The sequence below is a fragment of the Catharus ustulatus genome, chromosome 2 (assembly GCF_009819885.2).
Source record: "Catharus ustulatus isolate bCatUst1 chromosome 2, bCatUst1.pri.v2, whole genome shotgun sequence".
In the NCBI taxonomy this organism is placed as follows: Eukaryota; Metazoa; Chordata; class Aves; order Passeriformes; family Turdidae; genus Catharus; species Catharus ustulatus.
In genome coordinates, this window is record NC_046222.1 from 85,387,270 (window position 1) to 85,413,551 (window position 26,282).

At 38.2% G+C, this 26,282-nt stretch overlaps 1 protein-coding gene across 1 annotated transcript in view; it reads left to right on the top strand.

Annotated features, from left to right (window-relative positions):
* ITGBL1 (integrin subunit beta like 1) overlaps nt 1-26,282 on the top strand; it is a 132,971-nt gene that overhangs the window by 37,173 nt on the left and 69,516 nt on the right. The window contains exons 3-4 of the mRNA XM_033051431.2: nt 21,502-21,648; nt 24,470-24,592. Coding sequence (XP_032907322.1) covers nt 21,502-21,648; nt 24,470-24,592 — 270 coding nt within the window. The remainder of the gene's footprint in view (nt 1-21,501; nt 21,649-24,469; nt 24,593-26,282) is intronic.

The window sequence follows — 26,282 nt, forward strand, 5'->3', positions numbered from 1 at the left end:
TTTCTGACTTAATTAAACTCAGAAGAACAATGTGTAATATTTAGCTTTGTCTTCAAAGGCTTTATAAACTTTTCTTTCTTATAAACATCCATGGAGAAATTAAGCACCAGATACACATATTAAAATACTGGTTGGGATATTGTGCACTCTCCCTGCTAGTACTTTTTTTTGTTTAGATTACCAACTTTACTAATATCACAAACTATTATTTCTATTTCTGTTATAAAAAGTTATCATGAAATAGATATTATCTGAAGACCAAAAAACAAGTTAATGCTAAATATTAGTGGGGGCAGGGGATGGAGAATGTAGTCTATTTGGTACTTTGGAATTTTTTTAACTTCAGAATTGTAACATTATTTGTCTGGTGATGAGAAATTCCAACCTGATAGACCTGGAAATACTCTGTTCAAAATTGTTGTCTTGCTCTATCACAGGTCCCAATGGCAATAGCATCTTTTAAATTGAAGAGAAATGCCACAGCATTATCTGGGATAGTAAGATAAACTTAAATTTTTCTGCGTAGTTTTACTACTTTTACTCCCACATGATATTCCTGATAAAAAGTTGTCTATAGAAGACAAAATTGTAGTGGTTTTTGGTAACTTAGTAACAGGGAGGACCACAGTCCTGCAGTACTCTTCTGTTTAGAACTTATTTCTTTCCTGAGTCTTATCTCTATATTTTTCTCCACCATCTGTGGCAATTTTCTTTTGACTTCACACAAATATTGTGGTATCCTTTCCACTATGATCTCGCATTCCTATTACTGAAAAACTAAATACCCACCTACCTAATACAAAAGTTAATATCCAGAGCATATGGTCCACCTAGGTGATATTTTCTAAATATTGTTTTAGCTTCTTTTTCATTACAGGTACTTCCAGATCTCTATTCTTTCAAGATATATACTTTGATGCAGAATATACATCCTAAAGTATTTTCAATTTCTGTTTTTATGATCTATACTCCCTGTCTTTATTAAGGAATACTCTTTCTGCCACTACTTTTCATACTCGTGTTTTTTGGTTTCTGCTAGGAGACACCTTTTTTCACCTAGAGTTATCTTTACATTCTCAGTACACCAATAAACATTAGTATTTGGTTAGTTCCCTACCATATATATGTATTACCAATTTTCTGCCTTACATTCTAAGTTTTTAAATAGTTTTCTGTTTGTTGCAGTCTCCTTGGAGTCTAGGTATGTTAGTATATTTACCTCTCATTCTAAGTATGTGTTATTCAAAGTATTTTTGTTAATACCACAAAACCATGAAATGGTCTGGATTGGAAGGGACATTAAAGATCATCTAGTTCCAGCCCTCCTGCCGTGGGCAAGGACATCTTCCACTAGACCAGATTGCTCAGAGCCCCATCCAGCTTGGTCTTGGACAGTTCAGGGATGGAGTATCAACAGCTTCTCTGGGCAGCCTGTTCCAGTGTCATCCCTGTAAAGATTTTTTTTTTTTTTTAATATCTAATCTAAATCTATTCTCTTTTAGTTTACAGCTGTTGTCCCTCATTCTATTGTTACATGCCCTTGTAAAATGTCTCTAAGTAATGTAAATTTTCCTATGGAAAACCACAAGCATTTGATGAAAAAACACAAGCCAGCAACCCCTCACATGATTATCTTTAGATGAGTTCATCTGTGCAAAGAGATTATATGCAGTATTTGTATGCAAGATAATTTGTGACTAAATAAATTTTGAGCAGCAGCTATAATTCCAGAATGCTTAAACCTGTAGCGATTTATGGACTTCTATTGTGTGTGCAGGAAATGGAATGACATCTGGCACTTGTTGCTAGGCAAAGTGTGCCTACCAAATAGCACTTAGGAGTAATCTGGCAGTTTAACTAGTAGGAATGCTAAATTGCTTCCAATGCAGTTTACTGAGATGTATTTCTAAAATGAATATAAAATTCTTTTCCTAACCAATAATTTATGCCCACAAAGTGTAAACCCCGCTGCTTGTGTGGGCAGTCAGCCCCATGTGGGAAAAAAAATCTCAGCTTTCTGGGGAGCTTTTTTCTGGGATGTACTGGAGCACCTCTCAAGAACATTGATTTCACTTGGAATTAACAAAATACACAATTTCTTTGTAATGCACAAAATTAGGGTCTTTAAAATCAGCACCCATAAACACTTTGAGGGGTGTGGATATAGGAAAGGAATTTAGCCAGTCTTTTCAGAAGGTTCAGCATTTGCATCATCTCTGTTCCATCCCATGGACACTGAACTGAAAGAGAAATGATTATGTGTCTGTGGTGGTGGACTGGGGAGTTATCACTGCAAGACACCCTTCAGGGTGTTCCTGACACAATGCAAAGGAGCAATAACCAGCATTTTTAGATGAGAGAAAATAGTGTTTGAATATTACATATGCAATTAGGTGAACAGGTAGAAGAAATTAGAAACACGGGTGATAATTTACATCTGATCTTAAAGCCTTTCCAAGATTTAAAAAAAAAAATCCACTGTCTAATTAGGATTAAACCAAGCAGTGTTCGTAATGAATTCATGAAGATGTACCTTTTCCAAGAAAATCACACCATTATATGTACTTTTGTTTTAAAATACTTGTAACAGAGAAAGATTGACTAATTTATATTCAAATAAAAATTTGAAGTTTATTTCATTTGATCTAACTTGGGTTTTTTTTGTTGTGGATCTCTATATTGTAGGTATCTACCAAAGACCCCAATTGTAGTTTAGTAGTTTTGATTGGCAAGTGAAATTTGAATGAAATTCTGTTTTGCTCAGTGATTGTCATTGACACATTTTTTGCAGAAAATATGAATTTGAACTAATGGCAGGAAAATTAAACAGTTCTTCTATTGATTTGTTAATTCTTCTTGTTATATTCCCAAACAGAATGCAATTTCCTTTAGGGAAATTGCATTCTGTTTGGGAATATCTTCTGCAAGGCCAGAATTGATTCTTGATGTGATCACATCTCATCCTTTTGACTGACAAGGTTGATTCTTTCTGCCAAAGTGTTTTTTATGGTTTTTTTTCCTTTCTTTGCATTTTCCATGTCATTGCTTTTTTTCATCTTCTTTTGCTTCTTTATTTTGAGTATATATTTCAACAATTGTCTGCATTTTCTCAGCTTCCCTTCTTTTGTTTCTTCTGAATCCTCTCTTCAGTCATGTGGTTTTATTTTCTGTGGTCCACATTATACCCCAATCCTTTCTAATCTGGTCCTGCCTCTTTTTCTCTCCTTGGTTCCTTTTTTAATTTCCTCACTCTTTAATTTCTTCTTCATTTACTTCTAGGTTCCTTACACATGTTCCATTTAATATTGTCCTCTCCCTACCCCTACTGCTGCAGCCATTTAGAGCAAATGACTTTTTCACCTGGTTCCTATCCCTTCCTCCCCTCTCCAATACTTTGTGTTTGCCTTTCTTTTATCTTTTTTCTTTTTTCCTATGGCAAGTCAAGGCTTGCCAGAGGAAATTTATTAAAAAGAAATATGTTCATCTTAGCTTTTAATATTTTAAGTACCGTTTACAAAGTAGTTAGCTTGATCTTGCATTCATATACACTTTTTTGTCTAAACCATCATAGTCAGTCTGAACTTAATCCATATTCATAAGTTTCAGTACTGGCATGAATTTGTTGCCCTTGTCTAATCTATCTTTCAAATTGATCTGTTTCTCAAAACAACTACCATCTCCATAATAAACAGACATTATTAATTTCTGTGATAATTGATTTTCCGCAGAATATGAAAGCTAGCCAGGATTGCACACTGGGGAAGCTCTGGGAAACAAAGCTGTACTCCCCAAAAGGAGAACAGGGGAATTTGGAGTTGTTCTTGTTTTTCAAAATCCTATTTTAACTGTTATTAGTTACATTATTCGTGGGGTTTGTGACTTTAGGAGGATTTTTCCCCAAGTTAATTTTTTTTTGTCTCTTTTTAAAAATTCTGTTAATAACCATTTAATTCGCTGACTAGTCAAGGTCTTACTGTAACTGGAATGGATTCGTGATTTTGTTAAGCTTGAAGAGGCATGAATAACCAGCATGAGCAGAAAAATTATGAGTGCAGTACACGTTGTGTTCCTATTAGTGTGTCTCAGTTGGAAGCAGAAATAACTTGTTTTTATCCTTGAGTTCTGAACTGTCCATACTTGTTCCTTTTAGAGTTTCTAAACCTTTCACTCCCACCTTCTTCCTCAAAATGTTTTAAATGTGTAGAAGTCCTAGGGAACAAAAAAGAGTTCTATTATCAAGACATCTTGGTGAAACTTCTTTAACTGTTTGGCTCCTTTTTTTTTCTGTTGTGTCCTTTAAAATGTTCATTCTCTTCATCTCAAACTCAGAAGAACAGTGAGAGTCTTGTTTACTGAATCTGTAATTTTAGAGGGTATTTTATCTTCTTTTTTCATTTATTGCAACCAGAGTTCTTAGGAATTTTATCTTTTGAAAGCTGACAGAGCATCTGCCCTTTTGTCTGTGCATGTGAGAGATTTGTTATCAAAAGGTACCTAGCATCCTTTGTTAGAACAGCCTTCCTTTCTTGCTGCTGTGATTGAGCTTTTGAAGATCTTCTGATGCTTTCATTAGAAGAGAGGACACCTCTGTCATGAGCCAGAGTGATTAAACTAGAGATTGAAACCAGACATGAGAAAATCAATGTGAATTTTGCCATTGACTTCATCAGGCCAGTCTCTTTTGTTTCCTTCTCTGCTTAGTACTCATTCTGTTTATTCTCTGCCATTCTTTCCTGGCTACCTACTCTCTAAGAAGGAAATGCACAGTGCAAAGTGTAGGGACAAGCCCACTGACTTCTGTGACCTGAGTGTAAAGATAGGGACTGGTTCACCTTGAATATCTTGGGACCATCAGCTAAACTCACTTGCTTTACATGTCTTCCAGAATGTTTTGTTCTGCATCTATAAAACCTGGGTATTTTTTTTTCACCACAGTTTCTGGGCATTGGGAATGTAAATGGCCACACAAACACCTAATAATTGATTGTGATATGCTAGGATAATATGATAATAGAACTATCTAAATATCTGAAATTAAAAGAATTCAGGACTTCACCTGGAATTACTTCAGAACTTTGAGATATATTTTACCTTGTGCTTCAAACTTTGTAAGGAATGGAAAATGTCATTCAATTGTTTGGATTTTTTTCTAAATTCATTGCTTATTAGCACTACATTTTACTGTGCATTGAGGAGAATAACAACATAAAGAGACTGAGAAGCTCAATTATACCACCCACACCTAGAAATAATCTTTTTTACACTAAGGATCTGGAACAATGTTTTAAAAGCAAATAAAACAATCTTTTCACCTCCTATCCATTATGTTCCTTTAATTGAGAAGATTTCCCTGATTTATTTTGAACCAAGAAATAAAAATAGAGTTAATTTCAGTTTGCCATGAATTGCAGTCTCTGGTATTTTAAAAATGTATAATACTGTGCTGATTACTCTTTGTTTAAAAGGATGGTAATCTGTGCATACTGCCACAGTTGGAGCTCTGTGCCCACCTGCCAGCTATTTTCTCACTGTTTCTCCGGGCAAGGAAGTTTTTTCGTGTTGCTCTTTGAGTAATTTGATGCAAAGGATAAGTAATAGAATAGCTCCTACTCTGCAGAAGCCTCTTCCTAAGTTGCCTGACCTTTTACAGAAAGGTCTGAGCACGTTCACCCACCCAGTTATGGTGATGTACTCAAGGCACTTAAGTTAGTAATCTCTCTATCTTATTAATATGCATACATTGTTTCTCAGACTGTGCTGTGCAGAACTGTGAGGTGCCATGGACTGTGTGTAAAGTTTTCAAAAAGGCAACTGAAGAAATCAGTTCTCATGTACATCTCACAAAATATATGAGTTTTCTGAGTTTTCTGAAAATGATCACGTTATCTGGGAAATATCTAGGGGTCTGAAGGCAAGAATATTTTATACTCTGGCAAAGACTTCTTTTCTTCAGGTGTCAGCTCCAAATCCAACCAAGCTGCTTGTTGGAACCACTGGCTGTAGTGCTTTCATAATAGTCTCAAAAGAAATTATCTATCTATCGATCTATCTATCTATCTATCTATCTATCTATCTATCTATCTATCTATCTAGTATATAATTATATTACTTTAAATAACTTATTTATATAAAGCTATTAGAAAGTGTCCAAAGAAGGGCCTAGAGGAAAATCACTATGAGGAGTGACTGATGTCATTAGGTTTCTTCAGCCTGGAGAGAAGACTGAGGGGAGACCTCATTGCAGTTACAACTTCCTCCTGAGGGGAAGGACAGGTGCTGATCCCTGTAGTGTCAAGGGACAGCACCTGAGGGAATGGTAAGAAGCTTTATGAGGGGATATGAGAAGCATATCTTCACCCAGAGGGTGTTTGGGCACTGGAACAGGCTCCTCAGGGCAGTGGTCACAGCACCAGCCTGACAGAGCTCAAGAAGCACTTGGACAGTGCTCTCAGACACGTGGTGTGACTCTTACGGTTCTCCTGTGCAGGGCCAGGAGTTGGACTCTAATGATTGTTGTCGGTCCCTTCCAACTCAGAATATTCTATAATTCTATGATTTTGTGACCCATCTGGAAAAAAGTAAACTATTTTTCATCCCTACCACCTCCTTCTCTCTGCCAGTTTTCCTATTTGCAAAGAAAGTGCAATGAATTCTTAAAGAATCCTATTTTGAATGCCTGATTTCTTCACTAATCCTCCTATTATTCCACTTGCTGAGCCTTTCTTCTGATGGAATCAAGTCACTGGATGGGGAATATTTCCAGAAGTGAGGTTGCTGCTGATCCCGATCTGACCTTTTCTTGAAGACACTGCAATTGCAATATATTTTAGCCTCTGCTAGCTCAGGAATTAAATTTCTCAAATACTATATACCATGTTTTGGAAAGTGAAGTCTATTTTAATTTCACTGAGGAGCCAGTGCACAGTTTGGTAAATTGGTAAATCTGTACTTTGAAGAATGTGGTAACAACAGGTGCTGCAGGAGGTTTGGCTGGACCGTAGAAAAGCTGTCAACTTGAGGCATGTTCTAGGAAACAAGATCCATCTTTATTTTGCTGAACTTCAGATTCTTCTTAAAGCTGATAAAGAAAACACTGCAACCTCTGAGCAGGTTAAAACTTTGCAAATATTTATCTTTTCTAAAAGCATAGGGGAAAAATTTAATGTTGAGAGATTATTAGCATTCCAAAAGCGAGGGAAGAAAAACCTAAAAGCTAGCAGTACAGAGGGGGAAGAATAGAGCCAAAACAAACACTGAGAAAGATTTTGTTTAACATTTGGCAGTAGATAAATGCAGACACAACTTTATGTACTCAGAATTGTATTTAATTTTTGATCCATGATCTTCATTGGAATGTTGAGGTATAACCTATAACTCTAATATATGTCAGATATTTTTAAAACTTTCTAAAATGAGATTTTGAGGTACCCATGGTTTTTCCTCTATTAATGGTCTATTAAAACCATGTGCAATTCTCAGTTTGTTTTTAGTGCAAGCTTGAATACTCTGGTTTTATACATCTCTTATTTTTGTGATGAGCTTTCCCCATATGCTAGCAAAAGTATTACAGACATTAGTGACTCGATTTCAGGGATTACTAGGTGGTACTTAACAATTTGAGTCTGTGACAAGCTGCTGTTTCCCATTTCTGCTTTCTGTGTCGTGTATCTACATTGTTTTGAAGTGAAAGGAGCCCAATTTCCTACCAGACACAATTCTAAAGGACATGGTTAATTGTATTTATGATCTTGAGCTATAGAAAGAATGTGCAATTCCTTAATTTCCTACCTAGGTAAAAACACTATTTTAACACTGTTAAATATAATTATCCATTTCAATATACTAATTCAATTTATCATTAAATTATGGATTAATTGTTTTGTAAAGCATATACAACTTTGATTACAAATATTAACAAGCTGTCTATAAGAGATAACACTTAATATAATTATTACAGATAAGAAAGCACATAATCTAGGAGGTCCTGGCTTTGAAAATCGAAGTCTTTGGATCACCAGTCATTTCTTAAGCACAATTACTGAATAACAATAACTTTCATGATGCTGATAGATTTATTTTAAGTGTAGTCATTCTAGGAGGTTTGTAGTTGTTTTGTGAGGATATGCTCCCTTTTCTGCCCTCCAGCTCACAATGCAAAGGAGATACAGCATAAAGTTTTTAGCTTCTGACTCAGTGATGGCTACACAGTCATCAAACAGGCCTTGTTCAGTGCATTTGCTTTAATAAGGTATAGCTTCTCCTGTGTGCAGCTCAGGATGGTGCCAGGCTTGTAATTTTGACCCTTTGACCACTAGGTTTACCGTGCTGTAAATAGTATTGGACTCATTTTTTGTGCTCTTACCCAACAGGCTTTTTCCATTTAATGTTTCTCTAACTGACATGTTTACCGTGGTCTTTGCTGGCCAGCAGATAACCAGAAATGGTAGAATGTCCAGGATTTAGAGAGTGCTAAAGAAAGTTGTAACACACCTGTGCTAGAGCTTGTTGTTAATCCTGGTATAAAGGCTCTCAGACTCCATAAGGTATTGTTAAATTATCTTTTATTGGTATTTTTATTGAAGATAACACAAGAAGAAAAAGGGAATAGAACAAATAACCTTACATCTTCTTAAGCTGTGCAGCATCAGAAGGACTTCTAATCAAGGCATGTCAGGCTGCCTGAGCTCTGTCTGCACTGAGGTTCACCAGTGTGGTGGCCTTCAGACCTCTTATAGGATCTTCTCAGAGGTAACCATTTTGGCTGTAATACAAAAGGGTGTTCACATGAGAGCTTTAAGAAAAAGGCAAAGCCACACAGGTGACCACTTATATAATATGTAGCAAATTAAATGTTGTACAGCTAATCTGAACTCATCTGGTCCTTAAAGCCAGTTCGTGGTGTCAAACTGTGCTCTATGTAAAATGCAGTACCAGCTGCATTCATTTTGAATATGCAGTATCTGTAACATAGCTTTAGTCCTAAATAACTTTCTGATTTATTTCTTCCCCTCAGTGACCCGATACACTGATAACATTTGGTTTGTATTTAGCTAGGTATATTTAAGCCCTACCATCGTTAACTATCTCTCCAGTACTAATGACCCAGGCATTTGGAGGCACAGGTTTTGGGGTTTTTTTAAGATAAAAGCCATGCAGCATGTGTGGGTTTTTCATTAGGGGATGGTGATATTTTTAATATCACAGGGAGCCAGAAATTCTCCTTCAGTCTGGCTTGGTTCCTCACTTTTAGACTTAGAGAGCCCAAAAGGTTATGTGTACCCACAGACCATGGAAGGAACCAGTGAAGGGCATCTGGGACAATGTTTTTTAGTCAACCTGAAGCACACACCAGACTGACTAGAATGGAAATGGGGCTGTTCTGGCTTTTTCGTGGATGATTTTCCTTACAGTAGTTGGTATGGGGCTGTGTTTCGTATCTCTGCTGCAGTGTTTATCACTCAGAGATGTTTCAGCTGTTGCTGAGCAGTGCTTGCACAGAGTGAAGACCTTTTCTGCCTCTCACCCCAGCAAGAGCAGGCTGGGGATGCACAAGGGGCTTGGAGGGGACAGCCAGGACAGATGACCCCACCTGACCACGGACATATCCCATATGGCATCATGCTCAGCCTATAAAGCTTGGTGAAGAAGGAGGAATGTTCAGAGGGGTGGTGTTTCTCTTCCCAAATCACCATCATACATGATGCAGACCAGCTTTCCTGAGCATGACTGAACACCTGCCTGCCCATGGGAAGTGGTAAATGAATGCCTTCTTTTGCCTTCTTTTTGTGCACAGCTTTTACTTTACCTATTCAACAGCCTTTACCTCAACCCACAAGTTTTCTCACTTTTATCATTCCAATTCTTTTCCCCATCCCACGAGGGGAAGCTGCTCTGAAAGTTATCTCATGGAAAGGAACTGTTCATCTCTCAGGTATAATTTTGTTTAATATGTGCAGTATCTGTGCAAAAGTCTACACTGGGAAAGTAACATATGGAAAAGCAGTCTTCTGCAAAAGCTAAAGAATACTTACTCTGCCTATTTAAAGATCTTGCTTAAAAGTTGATTATTTTTTGATCTTAAAAAAAAAGTGAAACCATTTAGTTAAAAATAAGTAGGAAATCTTTCACAGAAAAATTGAATTATTAATGGAAACCTTGACTCTAGACTGTTTTGATGGATAAAACTAATTTATCTCTGTCTCCCTGAGATATTTATATCATCTGTCTAAACAGTATGAGTCACATTTAAAATGATATCAACTTGTGCCACCTCCAGGGTAACAAACTGGCACTGATTCAGCTGACTGTTGCTTTCCTTCATTTTAATCATTCAAAATATCCAATTGATTTTTATTAAAATTGAGTCAGTTCACTTTACAGAGAATTTGAATTCATAGCCAAGAGGGGAAAAAGAAATGTCACTGATCAGGAGTATGATTTATTCTTTCTTGTGTTTTGGACCCTCTTACTACAGATAGAGGAAAAATGTGTATTGTCTTTGATTCTTGAGGTACGTGTATGTACATAGGCACAAACTTTTTAATACTAAGTATACATGTGTAGTAATAAAACACATAGTTTTTTTTTACAAATTCGCTTCAAACTATGTGAAAAACCATTTACTCTCAGAGCACTGTCCAGAACCTAAGAGTGCTAAAACTATTATTATCCCTGCTATGTGTTGCAACTGAAAACAATTAAATTGGAGTGAAAATGATGGAAAACTTTTCTCTCTTGCTCATTTTTTAATTTTTTAAACAATGATGAAAAAATTGTTTTGGAATTTTCTGCAAAATAAACTTCCAAAAACATTTGTTTTATGTCATCTGGAACTCTTCGGTATTAAAAGTATTTATTACACATTATACAATTTTTATATTTATTTGCTGAAAACCTTCATTTCTAATACCTTGTTAGGCTTTTAGCAGAAGCAGGATGGAAACACAGAAAGGGCTACACAATTGCATAACCTGACACAAAGAATTGTGTGCGGAGAAATTTGAAAAGCACAGGAGACAATCTCACCTATATCTGTTTCTTGAGGAGACAGATATTTGAGAGGGCAAAAATTCAAAATTTTATATGAAGTTATAGACCATATAAAAGAGTGAAAATGCTTCCTGGCCTCTTTCAGAAACTGTTGCTCTGAAATTCTGAAATATAGGATTAGTGTAGCATGTATTAAAAAAACCCAAGCCAGTACTATGACCAGTGTATGCAATAGAACTCTTTTATAAGCATTACTTTAATTTAGTTTCTAATCTTGTCAGTGAAGTTGCAATTGTCAGTAAGTATAGTTCTAAATTCTAAGCCTAAGTGAAATCATTCATGATGATCTCTTTGGGAAGAGAGAGAGCTATAATCTCAGTAGTGGAGAGTATTTATACCTTCCAGGGGGCAGCAATTTTTAAAATATAGGTTTTTTTGTTGTTGTTTTTTTCTTTTTTTAAATTTCAGTTTAATTTTCTAGTCTATTTTAATTTCTAAAGATACCAATTTTAAGGTATTGTTTGATGTGATCCATAGATTGTTGTAAGTGTATTTATCTAACACATGTCGTGAATGATGTTGATGCAAATTTTAAGCATTTTCTTAAAATACTCTTCTGGAAATGCTAATACTTTTTATCTCCAAATTTAGCAATAGTACTTTTAAATCAGCTTATTTGTACAACTTGCATTGGAAGGTAATTCAAAGATTTATAAACTTCTGAATTCACATTGATGCAAGTCAACATGAAACAAGGATGCTACCACCATAAATAATACAGTAATTTCATGATTACAAGCCGCATGGACTATAAGCTGCATCTCCAGATGTTTGCAAACATTTCGTTCTTTGTCCATAAATAAGCTGCACCCGAGTATAAGCCACTCTGTTGTTCGCAGCGAGGACCTGCGTGCAACAAAGTTGCCAATTAGTAACAGAACCGCGACATGGCGGGGTTTACTGGCTCGGTTCGGGCTGTGCAGGCTCGGCCCGCTAGGGCTGCCAATGGGGCCAGGTGGCCCAGCTCGGTGGGGCCGCTTGGCGGGGCCACTCGGGGCCGCCCGCCGCTACCACTGGGCTCGGTCACCCCGGCCCGGCGCTGCCCCGTGGTGGCAGGCAGGGACGGAGCCTGCCGTCACCCACGGCGGTGGCAGCGGGCAGGGACAGAGTCTGCCGGCACCCGCGACGGAGGCGGAGGGTGGGGGCAGGAGCCCCCCGCTTACCCCAAGGGCCACGGGGATGGCAGCACGGAGCCCCCGCCTCCTCCCCAAGCCGTGGGGATGTCAGCACAGAGCCCCCTGCCTCTCCCCCGCCTGAAGGAGGGAGCTCCCCTGCCACCCTCCCCTCCCCCTGCTCTGCCGGCGTTGAGCTGGCCCCACCCACCACACAACACAGTAACCATTTGTAGCAATCGCGAAATCCTGGGTTTTACTGGCAGGTGCTCAGCTTGGCGCCCTGGCTGGCACTTCTGGGGTTGTAAATGTCAGAAAATTATTCACATATTAGCGGCTCCTGAGTGTAAGCCTAATTTCTGGTGTGGGAGCAAAATTTTAGTCAAAATGGTGCGGCTTGTATTCGTGAAATTACTGTACTTTAGTGTATGTATAATAGAAATAACCACTGTGTCTAGTTGATTTAAAACCTGAAAATTAAACACCATCAGCAGTCATGCCCTCACACCTATCTCTGGTAATTTTTCTATATTTTAATGTAGGATTGATGTTTTTTCATTTTAGAACACTATTTATGTTTACTAAAACATTGTTCTAAGAGATCCCTGCAACATATGGCACAAGTGCAAGAGGAATTTTATTTTGCTTCTTTTTAAGAAGCATCTACAGTCATTTGTTTAGGTTTTATCCATATCTCTTTTTGAGTTATGATTTAACAACATTTATGATGTTTTCATTGTTGAAGTGCTTCCAGTAATAACCAGATTGAGATGGTTTGCCACCAGTTTCCATTTTTACTCTGAAAATCCATTTCAGATAAACTTAAATGGGAGGCACCCAATCACTACAGAGCACTGAGAGGCAAACTGTGCTACAGACCTTGTGTGCTCTTGTCAGCATGACTCAGTCACTCAGGCTGCCCCAGCTCAGTGCTCAGTGGTTTTGTCTCTTACTCTGGGCTGCTTCAGGGTCTGGACACCTTAAATCTGAATACAGTAATTTCACGAATACAAGCCGTAGCAATTTGACAAAAATTTTGGTGGAAACCCGGAAGTGCGGCTAATAGTCGGGTGCGGCTAATATATTAATAATTTTCTGACATTTACAACCCCAGACGTGCCAGCCAGAGTGCCGAGCCAAGCACCGGCCAGTAAAAGCCGGCATTTCGCAATTGTTACAGTGTTACCGTGTTGCCCTGGCTCCCTGCAGGCAGCACGGGGGGCGGGGAGAGAGGCGGGAGAGCTCTCTTCTTCCCTCCTCTGCCACAGCCCAGGGGAGGAGGGGGGGGGGGGGGCGCACCGCCATTGCCACGTCTCGGGGAGCCGACGGGGGGGGGGCGCCGCCATTGCCGCGGCCCGGGGAGCCGACGGGGGGGGGGCGCCGCCATTGCCGCGGCCCCGGGAGCCGATGGGGGGGGGGCGCCGCCATTGCTGCGGCTCGGGGAGGACGCGGGGGGGGGCCGCGCCGCCATTGCCGCGGCCCGGGGAGCCGACGGGGGGGAAGCGCCGCCATTGCCGCGGCTCGGGGAGGACGCGGGGGGGCCACGCCGCCATTGCCGCGGCCCGGGGAGCCGACGGGGGGGGCGCCGCCATTGCCGCGGCTCGGGGGGGCCGCGCCGCCATTACCGCGGCCCGGGGAGCCGACGGGGGGGGGGGCGCCGCCATTGCCGCGGCTCCGGGAGCCGGCGGGAGCCCCGCGCTGCCATTGCCGCGGCCCGGGGGGGTGCGGGAAGTGCACGCCGCCATTGCCGCGGCTCGGGGAGGAGGCGGGGTGCTTTGTCCGCGCCCGCCGCCGGCGCCACGGGCGCGGAAAAGCTCCATCCCCGCCCGCCGCCGCTGCCGTAGGAGCGGGGGAAAGCTCTGTCCCTGCCTGCCACCGCGGGGCAGCGCCGACCCGGGGTGACCGAGCCCAGGGGCAGCGGCGGCCAGCCCCGAGCGGTAGCACCGGGCTGGGCCACCTGGCCCCGTCAGTGGCCCCTAGCGGGCCGAGCCTGCACAGCCTTAGCTCAGCCAGTAAACCCCGCCCTCCCGCGGTTCTGTTACTAATTGCACGCGGGTCCTCGCTGCGGACGACAGAGCGGCTTATATTCGTGTGCGGCTTATCTATGGACAAAAACCGAAATATATGCCAACACCCAGAGATGCGGCTTATACTCAGTGCGGCTTGTATTCGTGAATTTACTGTAAATTGGTTTAATGTATTGGCACATCTACATGCCAATGTAGTGAGTTTTCTTTTCATTTTTAATAGCCTTTTGAGAAAAAAATAAGGTTAAATATCTTTTCATCCTTAAAGGTAAAAAGGGGTCTAAAGGGGCCTAATGTATTGCTTTTGAAATCTCTGATGAAATTCTTATCAGGACTGTGGCTTGTTGATAAAGCAGCTTCAGTGACAAAATTGGCTTGAAATTTTCTATCATCATCAGGCTGCTTTACCCTTGAAATTTCCCCCTGGATTTTTTGAGCATTGTTTCTGAATTCCAGCCAGTCCCCTTGGTCCAGCCATAGTTTAACCTCATCCTGTCAGCACAGGGAGAGTAACAAGTGGTTGTGATGTGAAGGAGGAGGAGGTATTCTTGTGAAAACCCCAGCATTGCTGAACCTCCTTTCAGCAGGGGCAGAATCCCTAGGGAACACTGCAAAGGTTGAAAACACCTGGCTTTTACTGAAGCTAGAGCAACATAGACAACCAGGACTCCAACCCTAAAAAGAGATTAATTAAATGTACAGAAACGGAGAAAAAAATGATACAAACTTCTTGTTTTTATCCTCCTAAAACTGCAATTTTAACAATTCTGAAAAAGGAGATTCAGAGATATGCTTCTTCTGAGTTCAAGGCACAGTTATTGAGAATCTCAAATGCAACTAAGTACAATAGTCCATTTTGCAAGTCCTATTTTAGTGTAATCCAAAATTTTTTCACCAGCTTTACATTGGTATAAAGTAACACAATCTATTTTACTGACTACTGGAAAGAAAGTCATCTATTCGGAGAGAAATATTAAAAACAACCTCATTGTGCTGGTCTAGGTTATAAGTGCAGAACAATGTCTTAATATTTTTTCCAATATTTTCAACTCTTAAAACTCAATGATCCTTCCTATCTAATGTCCCAATTGGAATTTGGAATCCATAACAACAAATTCTTCATATTTTTTTACCCATTTAATGAATTGGCTTTTATAGATTTAGAAAGCACTTCAGGAATCACTCAGGGGTTGCTAAAAACGCATAGTAATGTGCCCAATTCATTTATCATGCCAGCTGCTGATTTTCTTCCGATGACTAACTTCATTCTTGAGAGAGAAACCCTTATCTTAGCGTAAGCATCTCACCTGCCTGTAGAAAATTGATTCCATTACAATTTTAAAATGAGAACTGCCCTCAGTTATATTCTTAAATGGAGTAATTGGGCTTTAGTTACCAAAAAACATGTGACAGCAAGGGCATCTGAGTATATTTTAGTGTCTGGCCAAACAGCCTGGATCTTCATGCTCAAGTAAGACACATCTTTTGACATGAGGGTTGCTCTGCTATAACTAATGTGGCACAATGACATAATTATTATTCCAAAGTATTATTCCAAAGGCAGTATTTCCAGTTGTGTTTACTTAATGAACCAAGAATTTATTTAAAAGCTTTGGCAGTTTAATAAGCACATGACCATAGTTTCACAATTCCTTCTAGACAGTGAGGACTCTATTCATCTTTCTGAGAAAAATGGTGACTGCAATTTCAAAGGTGGCATGTTGCCTTATTGGGTTTTTTGTTGGTTTTCAAACTAACTACCTCTAGTCATACATATGATCTGAAAGCTCTTAAGTACCAAGAAATTTATCCTTACCAAAATTTCTATGATAGTCTAGTATCAATATTTGCTTTATAAAGAAGAGATTTTAAGCTCATCGCTTGGACTCCTGGTGAAGTTTTCATGTGCTAGAGGTTATCCAAAAAATGAAAGATGCAGGAGTTGAACCCAGTCACCTTTCTTTCAATTCAAGATCTTAACACCAAGATAATTTTTTTCTTATTTTTTGCTTTCTGTTAAGGAATCTACATTTTTTGCCCCACCACTGCTCTGTAGAAAAGACGGTAATGGCAAATAAACATGAATACATTCACATATGCTCTTAGCAAAAGCATGGGAGGTGGCAAACCAAGTAGCTTGTTTTGACTGATTTAATTGCCTATGAAAAATTTAAGCACAAGGATGAAGCAGATTTCAGTCACAGTGAACATTAGTCTGTAATTAAAAAAACTAAAGAAAACTCATGCAAAGGTGGAGAGAATCTTTTCCAATTAGATGCACAAAAACCCAATGGCACTGCTGAATGCTGCAATTTCTGTAGACACATAAAAATGAAAGCAGTGTTCAAACTTAATTTCTGGTCCATCCAATAATTATTTAATATAATTTTTTTTTTTATAAACTGATGCAGTTCCACCTATAACTAAGCTGACATTGTGTTCTTTTTTTATTCAAAATATGTCAGAATATTTAAACTCTGACGTTTAATATTGTGTAGATAAGTGAAGCAAAAGAACATAAATGAATGATCCGTGTTTGCATGCAAAAGTATCCATGATGCGTCAAAGTCCCAGCTTCCCAGCAGTTTAGTGAAAAAAGACAACCTCTGGGGCTGTTCAGCCCACACAGGACCTGAGTCACTCTGCAGAAGTGCCTGTCTCTCTTGATGGATTACACACAGAGCTCAGCAGAAGCAGGCTTCCAAATCGATGCCCTGAATACGTGCAATACAGATGTGGATTCAGAACGTTTTTGTCAGAGATTTTACCTTTGTATCTTGCTCTTGGACCTGTAGGCATGCAAACATATAGTAGAAAAATATATTTAAAAGGCACTTAGCTTAAGGTCAAGTGTCTAAGCACCAAGTATGTGATCAGAGCCAAATGCTTGTGGTTTAAATTACCATCTTCCTGCTCAGATGTTTTAATTCCTAACCAACTGTAACTTTGCAAGTGGCTAAAATTCTGCAAATGTTTTCCCTTGACAACTTGACTCAGTCTTCCAAGGTTTAGAGATCTAATGGCAGTTTTCAAGGGTAAACTGGGCTCAGGACCATATTCCATCCATTGTGTGTATAATTTCAAATGCAGATTTGTTACTGCTTCCTGTCCCTAGTGATTTATCTTCAATGGGAACATCTCAGACACTTGTCAGCTAAAGGCTTAGTCACACCATGTTTCCAGAGCTGATGTCAATATGCAGTCACATTCTTCTTGTTTCCAGCTGGGGAGGTATTAGCCTGTGACATCATTTCCTTGCCCCTAGTGTGTAATTCTGTGCTTGTATTTCCAGCTTAAACTTTTACTACTTCAGTCCTTCAGATTGTCAGTCCAGTTATTTTTTGTTTCAGTTATTTTGTTATTATTTTATCAGTTTCCAGTATTTCCAGTTACTTTGTTATTATTTCATCTTCATCTCTATAGTGAGGATTTACAGGTTTCTTATTGCCAAATATTGGTTGTGTCATCTGAATTTCTTTATCGGTATCAGTAAAACACACACAGTTCCAAAAACATAATTTGAAACTTAGCAGACATCTTCTATTCTAGTAATGTGCCTTTTTGTCCTAATGTTGTTTTCTTCCTTTAAACTACGTTGTGATTATTTTGCATTTCTAGAGCATTTTGTCCAGAATATTTTTTTCTTTTCATGGGTGACATTCTATCCAACATATATGACCCTATCACATGCATTTCCTATGTTCATTTTCTTACAATATTCGTTATCTCATAAAAAGATATGCCAGGTTATTTTGGCATAATGATAGTCTATTTTGGGGTAAAACTGTTACTCATTATATTCCATTTTCATTACTTCAGTGTCTCTAGCTTTGCAATGCTTCATAGTTTATTTCAAATCCTGGTACAGCTCACGAGGTCACAGGCACTTGTTTTTATGTTGTCTGGATCATGTACACTCCTTTTGCTTAAAGAAAATAAAAGCTATTTTTCAGACATTTGATTGCCAGCCTGATAGATTCATGAAAAGTCTTTGTTGCTGAACTGCCCTTTCATGTACAAGTATTTTAAGTACTCTGAAATGGAGGTTGTGGGGTCATGCCCTCTTGGTCTAGACACCTCCTTAAAAATAGTTGTATGTCTTTGTTTTCTTCTCATCTTAGAAGAATAATTTTCATTTCCAGAGAGTGTGTCATTGGCCACACTGCATTTGTTACCAGTAGTCAACATCCCCATGTTAATTTTGTTTTGGACTGCCTGTAAATTGTCTTTAATCTTAACTGGGTTTTGCTGCTTGGTGAAGCCACTCATTTTCCTGTTTTCTTTTTATTTGGATGATGAAAGTACATTTTAGTACTTGCAATTTTGCAAGATCTGACCCTGCCTAACATTTTCTCTTCTCACTTTCTTCATATGTTTTCTGACATCTGACAGTTTTCCTAGTATATTAATTTTATATTCCACCCTACAAGCTTTCTGCAAGGTCCACATATACTCTCTGAAGTGACTGCTCATCTAGTTATAAAATGTTTCTCTCCATGTTTGAAGCTGCAAGTTTTTCACAGTCGTCACAGTCCTCAGCCAGTCTTTTACTTAAAGGAATTACTGCATTTTCTCGAGTTTTCTTATTTCCTTGTTTTCTGTTTTTTGTTGATGTTGTTTTGGTTGGATTTTTTTTTTTTTTTTGGTGAAGTTCTGATTTATTTGTGTTTAGCATTTATTTTTAAGAAATTGGAATGAATGTGTCATCACTGAGATACAGCTTTCTTCACCAACTATTTAGTGAGGTTTTATACTTTTCTCGTGCTATATGTCACATACTTAAGTACCTTTATTGCTAAAATTTATTTTATGGGAAGCTGCAATCCCAACTCATAGTTTTCATGGTGCTAGTTACTCCTTATTTACTGTTTCATAATTTGCTTTCTAAATTATGCAGAAATTTATACACAACAAATGGGATCCTACAAAAACCTTTCTGAAAGAAATCTTAAACCCAGTAAGAAAACTTCTGTGCTTTCTCTAATTTTCTTAATTTATTACGTACTTGGTTTATACTTCATCACATCATTATTTTTGTCATGAGGAAGGAAATACTACTGGTACATGTGTGTGGGAAATAAGCAAGAAGGGGATTCCTATGTCAAACTGACTTGCAGATCAATTGCATGATCCATGTGGCAGGGAAGATGCAGCGAGGTATACAAGTCATTGCAGGCAGGCAGTTATGTCCTTCTACACTTCAATATAGTCCTCTCACCCAAAATTTTGGGCAGAATATTGTCATTGCTTTGCAATTAAAAAAAAAAATCCAAATGGCAAAATTAATGTATTTTAATGGATGGCCAATGTGAAAACCACATGTGCAATCTTACAAATTTATATTAGTTAGATTCCTGACACTTTCTTTCAGTTACATGCAGATGATCTTCCATTACTTCTCAAAGCTTAATTAATTTTGGTTGGGTTTTTGGTGTTTTCATTAAATAAAGCCAAGAAGTTGCTCTGTATAACCACTTCCATGAAAGTATTATATTAATTTTCTTTAAATAGACTGTGTTACATTTTAAGTGAAATTATTTCCTTCATGCATCATGTGTTAGATTGATGCATCTCTAACTGAGAGAGGTCAGTGCTGCTGGACCATTTGTAATAACTGATATGGAGTGACTTCTGCCTGACTCTGTAATTTAGACATGGGAATGGGAAAATGAGTCCTATTTTTATTAGAATGTCTTTTCTTCACCAGCAGACATGAAACTGTTAAATCACAAGAGTGCCTAACAAAGAGAATGCAAAATCATAGTGACAAGTAATCCTTCAAAAGGAAGGAAAACAGTTCTCTTTTTTCTTTATTTTTTTTGTAAGCTACCCTAGGATTTACCAGCACTTTCTGGAATGGCTTATGCTGTTGTCTGTCAGTGAAGCAGAGTAATTACTAGAGGAGGTTTTTATTCTGTATTCTATATACTTTTTTTTCTTGTCCTTTACCAATGGAGGGTTATTCAGCAATTTTTAAGGTGGCAACTCATGTTTTAAAACAAGAATTAACACGTTCTCTTATGTTTTTGGTTTATATTTTTTGCATCTATTGAACTGTATCTTGTCTTAGGACCATATTAGAAGTCAAGCAAAGTTTTCTTGTGCAACAAAATAGACAACCTTTTATAATTAAAATTGTCACTTACAATAGTCATTTAAATTCCTTCTTACTGGCAGCAGACTGGGCTTGCATTTTTCAGGCAGCTGACTGACCTCAGGAACAGATGCATTTAAAATAGACTCCAAATAGATTCTGTTTTTAAGATTCAGTGATAAGAAGAGAATATTCTGCAAACCAGATATATATTCAAAATATATTTATTTTAAAATTTTATGTGCTGATTTAAAAGAGATGCAATTGTTTTCACATTTCCTACCTAAAATTGCATAGGAATGCTAAAGAATGAGGTGATAGAAATTTGCTCCTGGACGTTAGTATGAAAAATGATACTTAGTATGCAACATATATAGTGAAAATTGTCCAGCCTCTCATCCACCAGCCCCCCGAGTCCCTCTGGGCAGGGCTGCTCTCAGTCTGTTCACCCACAGCCTGTGTTGATACTGGGGAGTTCCCCAACCCAGATGCAGCACCTTACACTTAATCTCATTAACCTCATGAGATTCCCATGGACCCACTTCTCTTGTTTGTCCAGGTTCCTCTGGATGGCATCACATCCTTCAGGTGTGACAACTGCACCACTCAGCTTGGTGACATCTGCAAATCTGCTGAGGGTGCACTCAATCCCTTTGTCTATATCATTGAGAAGATATTAAATTACACTGGTCCCAGGACAGACCCCTGAGGGATTCCACCTGTCAATGGTGTCCTCCAGGACACGGAGCACTTGACCCCTGGACTCTCAGTGTGACCACCCAACGAAGTCCTTATGCACCTTATGTTCTTGCTTTATGTTTTTTGCAGCTATTGAACTGCATCTTGTCTTAGGACCATATTGGAAGTCAAGCAAACAGTCCACTCATCAAATCTGTCCTTCTCCAATTTAGAGAGGGATGTTGTGAGGGACTGTGTCAAATGCTGTACAGAAGTTCAAATAAATGTCCTTGTCCACTGATGTAGTCACACCATCATAGAAGGGCGCAGGTTGGTCAAGCAGGACTTGCCCTTGGTGGAGCCATGTGCTGGCTGTCTCCCTTCAATTTTTAACTGCATATGAACTCTGTTAAGTTAATCTGTTAGTCATGTTCATTTAAAAATGTAATTTATGAAATCTATTTTAAAAGCTGCATAAGAAAATACCACTTTCTGAATGAAAAAAAAAGGGACCTGACATACTCTTTCCTTCCTTTGCTAGGCCATGGAAAGTGTGACTGTGGGAAGTGCAAATGTGATGAAGGCTGGTATGGTGAGGCTTGTCAGTATCCAACTACTTGCAATCTTACGCGGAAGAAAAGCAATGAAATGTGCAAGAATTCTCAAGATATCATCTGTTCTGGTGCAGGTAAGAGGTCTTTTGTTGCTTTTGATACCTTAGAGCTCTCCCAGTGTTATTTTTCGAATCATCATCATTTCTAACTAGAAATTTTGTAAAGCGTATTTCAAGAGACTGAGATGTAACTATAGATACACTAATACAGTTAATTTTCCTGTAAGTTATTTCTGTTCATAGAATGTACAGATTAGGACACACCTACTTTAGTACTCTGGTTTATCCATAGCTGTTTTGAGTTGATGAAACTGCAAATGTGTATTCTGTTTTCCTCATCAGAATGTTGTAATGGCATTAACACAATAAGTGATGTAATTTCTATCGTGTTTGTGTTTACAGAACGTAGAAATGGCTTGCAAAAAATTTGAAAATATTTTTCCCTGAGATTTATAAGCTGTGCAACTTTTTGAGACACTTTTGAATTGTGCCTGTGATTTTTAAAATCAGTTGTAGAAGATGTGCTGAATCATTTAAAAGAGCACTTCCAGCTTCACTCTTGTGATTTGGTAGCACTTTCTTCTCTAACTGTTTTGTTTGATAGCCACCTTAACTTAAATAGAAAGTCTTTTCCTTAAAAAAAAAAATCAGAGGAAAACCAAATGGCCTTTTAGAAGTCTTCATTGAAGAATGGTACCATTTTAAAGGGCATTTTCTACCAATCTAGTTTTGAGACCAGAAATTGCCATCTGGTTTTTCCATTACATTGACGTCCAAGTGAAAGAATGTTTCAAGAACCCCACTTCTGCTCACTATGGGTGGTCTTTAATTTCTGTTGGAATCCACACATTTTCACAGAAGTAAATTTCTCACAAGTTAGTTGCTGATATTAGCAAAGAATTCCAAGGGTTTGTGGGATTTCTTAGAGAGAAGCTGGTACTTCTTATCCAGTTTATGTTAAACTGGATAAGAAACCAATTTAACATAAAACTATTAGTATGCAGCATACTGAGTAAAATGATACACTGAATTTATAACAATAGATGTATGAAACTTGCTATCGAGAGATACATGAGAGACAGCTAAATGAGAAACCGACTTTCAGAAATAAGTATAGTTCATTGTACTTGGTCAAAGTTCTTAGAAAGAACCTCTTTCATTCCTTGGTTAGAAGCAGCCCCAGTCTTCACAGGAAAATGAACATAGCTTAACAGCCATTCCAAGTAGCTAAGGGGGAAGTGTTTGTGATATCATGAGAAGAATGAACGATTTTGCTTTTGCTGATATTAAACAGGACAGGAATTCCAGTGAGACTGACTAGGGAGTTTGGGGTAACTTTGATGGGCTGCATTTTGTCTTCATGGGATTGCCTTTTGATCTGCTACTAACACTGTTGTTGGGGGTCTGGCTCTGTTTCTTAATTTCCAGTAAAAGATAAGAAGGGATGACATGAGCTGTTACTAAAACAGTGTTCTGCTGTCACACAGACAATAATTTATTGTAATTTTTTCAGTAACCAGTCAAAATCCACCAAAAATTCCACTTTTCTGACTCTGTTGTTAATCATTTGTCAGAACAACTATGTGAGCAATTTTCTCTTTTGGCAATGGAAGGAATTAACATCTTTATGATACACCATCTCTCTGACCTGTTTAGATACCCAGTATAGGAATCAATTTTCTGTTTTATCTTCTTTCCTGTTCAGGCATTATCTGTAATCATGGCAGTTTTCTCAAAAATTACATTTGTAATTGTTTACAAGTAATTGTAACAAATTACTCTAGCTCTGTATGTTACTTATGTTGTATTATCAGTTGTATTATTATTACTACCATACTATATTAGCTCTTGCAAACATTTAAAAAATCTATTCTTTTAGGGTGACCATGTCAGTTGCAGAGTCCAATACTTCTGTTCTTTGGATTAATGTGATGTTTATTAAAAGTTGTGCTATGTTTGTAAGGATAAAATGTGTAAGGGTATAAACATCAACTAGTTTCTGCAATGTTGTGTAATATCAGCATAAAACTTCTATTTTGGAGAACTTCTCTGATGCCAATAACCATGTTTTCAAAAATATGTATGGATGTCATGTGAGGAGTATGAATGCTGTTAAGTGAATTAAAAAAAAAACCCTGTACTTGCTGGCATAGTGATGACATTGACTATTGAAACAACTTGAGACCACTGACCACAAGGCTCCAGTAATGTGATATTGCACGAAGTTCTCACCCTTTCAAATTTAATAAATGTAGGGACAGATGTAGGGAAAAGGGGTTTCTTATATGAGCGGCATAGTAATATTTTGTTTCTAATGCCATTTTAATATACTTGTAAATTTTTTGACTGTGGAACTCATTCATACAGTTATTTATGACCTCAGGTCAGATAGACCCTCTGAGGGAAAAGAGGGGACTCGTCTTTCCCAGGCAGCAATAAAGCAATTTTTTTCCTCTTCAGGAGGGCAGGTCCTGGTGGGAGGCAGCCGCTGAGCTGAAGGGACAGCCCTCCTCAAAACACCAAGGAGCAAATGTGTGATCTGATGAACAGGGATAGAAGAGAGATGTATTTACAAATCCATTTGCATCCCTTGCATTGCCTGAGTGCTCTGACTTTTTGTTATGTCAGAAAGCTTTTTTATTTTTGGGGAGAGGGGAGGGGTGTGTGCTGTGATAAAACAGCTTTACACTTCCAAGACACTTGAATGCTCTATCTCTGTGCAGCTAAGATTAGGCTTTTTCTTGATATGTATAATTTCTGTGTCTGTTTTTATTTGTGTGGATGATTTTTAGATTTCAGGCTTCTCAGAAATAAAATATGTACTATCTCTGACAGACTAATGAAACTCTTTCTGCGGTAATCTGCAGTCACTGAATAATGTCTCAAATGTCTACAGGCACATGTCAGTGTGGCAGGTGCAAATGTGCAAACTCAGAAGGAAATGGACTGGTATATGGCAAATTTTGTGAATGTGATGACAGAGAATGCATTGATGATGAAACAGGGGAGATTTGTACAGGTATGTATCTTAATGAGTGCAAGAAAATTGATGAAGATTGCATGGTTCTACAAAATATCTTTACTGAATGTATGACGTCATGTAAGAGTAGCTATTTGCAAGACTTCACATTACAAATTGTAAGCACATATTTCAGATGCAAAAATGAGCTAAGCATAAGGTTAAAGAATGAATAAATCCTGTGAACTTCTCCTCTTTTTGAAGGAGCTGCAATGAGGATTGTACAAAATAATTCACTAAGGTAATTCATAGCTTAGTGTGTCTGTCCTCAGTAGAATATATGAGGAATGTGAATGCTTCATGGCACAGATGAGAGAGAACAGAATGGACAACATATGAGAAAAAATCAAACAACAACCAGAAAATAGATTATTAGGAATTTTGTCAAGGAAGCAAAATTTAAAACTATCAGGAATAAATATGAGATGATAACTCAGAAGCAGGAACATAAGAAGAGACAGGAATGAGTAAGGAAAAATTTCATCTCCAATAGCAAAGGCAGAAAATAAGATGGAATGAGCTTTGCTGATAGATAGAAAAGCAACCAAAATGCAAAATGTTCTTTCATGTGATTATTAGGCAGGAACCTGGCAGTTAAGTATTGTGAAACACACACCACTTATGGCATTATAAATTCTGTGGCCTGTTTTGTGAAGGAGGCTTGTCCTTGAACTGAACACAAGAGTGTTTCAATCTGCTCCTCAATTATTCATATCTGGTGGTAGTGTTTCCTGTGTGTGTGTATGAAGAAAGATAGTACTTGTGTAAAATAACTTTCTCTCTCTTTTCCTTGCACAGACAGCAAAAAAAATTCTTTTAAGTGCCTTGAAGGCAAAAATAACTTTTTTTTTAAATCCCAGGATTAAGTAGAGATTTTAAATGAGGAACATAGAATGGTCCTCTGAAGTCCAGATTCAGGAGCAGAATATGATATTTCCAGTAATTGCCTAAAATAAGATCAGTGGAGGGCAACAATTTTTATGTGCCACTTATTCTATTTATACTTGCCTCTAATCATTACATATGGTACTAAATATGATAAAAATTGCCATTTATTTAGTCACAGTAAATTCTTCTACTGCTGTTTTTGTCTGGCTTGTTTGTTTATTTTTTCCTCACAGGTGTTTTGCTTCTGGTTTATATTGTTAGCTTCTTCTTAGGTTTTATTTCCTGTTGTCTCATCCACTCATCCCATATTCCCCAAAAGACCCAATGCATCTGTTTATAAAACTGTTCTTGTACATGTACATATATATATATGTATGTATATGTATATGTATATGTATATGTATATGTATATAAAGTCCAAAGTATACTGATATAAAGAGACAAAAGATGTTGGTAGATTCAAGTCTTTAAAGTCAGTGATTGATCAATATAAAAGCCATGATATGTCATGGAAGTTTTAGAGAGCTCTAAAACAAAATGTAAGTTATAACCTAAGGTTTGCTTGACTTGACTGGGTTGTTGTAAGCTGAAAAATTTATGCACACATGAAAAGTTTATGCATGCAACTTATGAGTATCATGTGTTGCTTTGTATTTTAACAAACCTCTACCATACAGAATCATATATTAAAGCAGGCCTTATGCAGAAAAAAAGCATATGACAGCATAAGAACTCAAGGTCAAAGGCACATGCTTTCCCTATCTCTGAGTTGGCATTTTATCCTGGAAAAACAATCAATGTC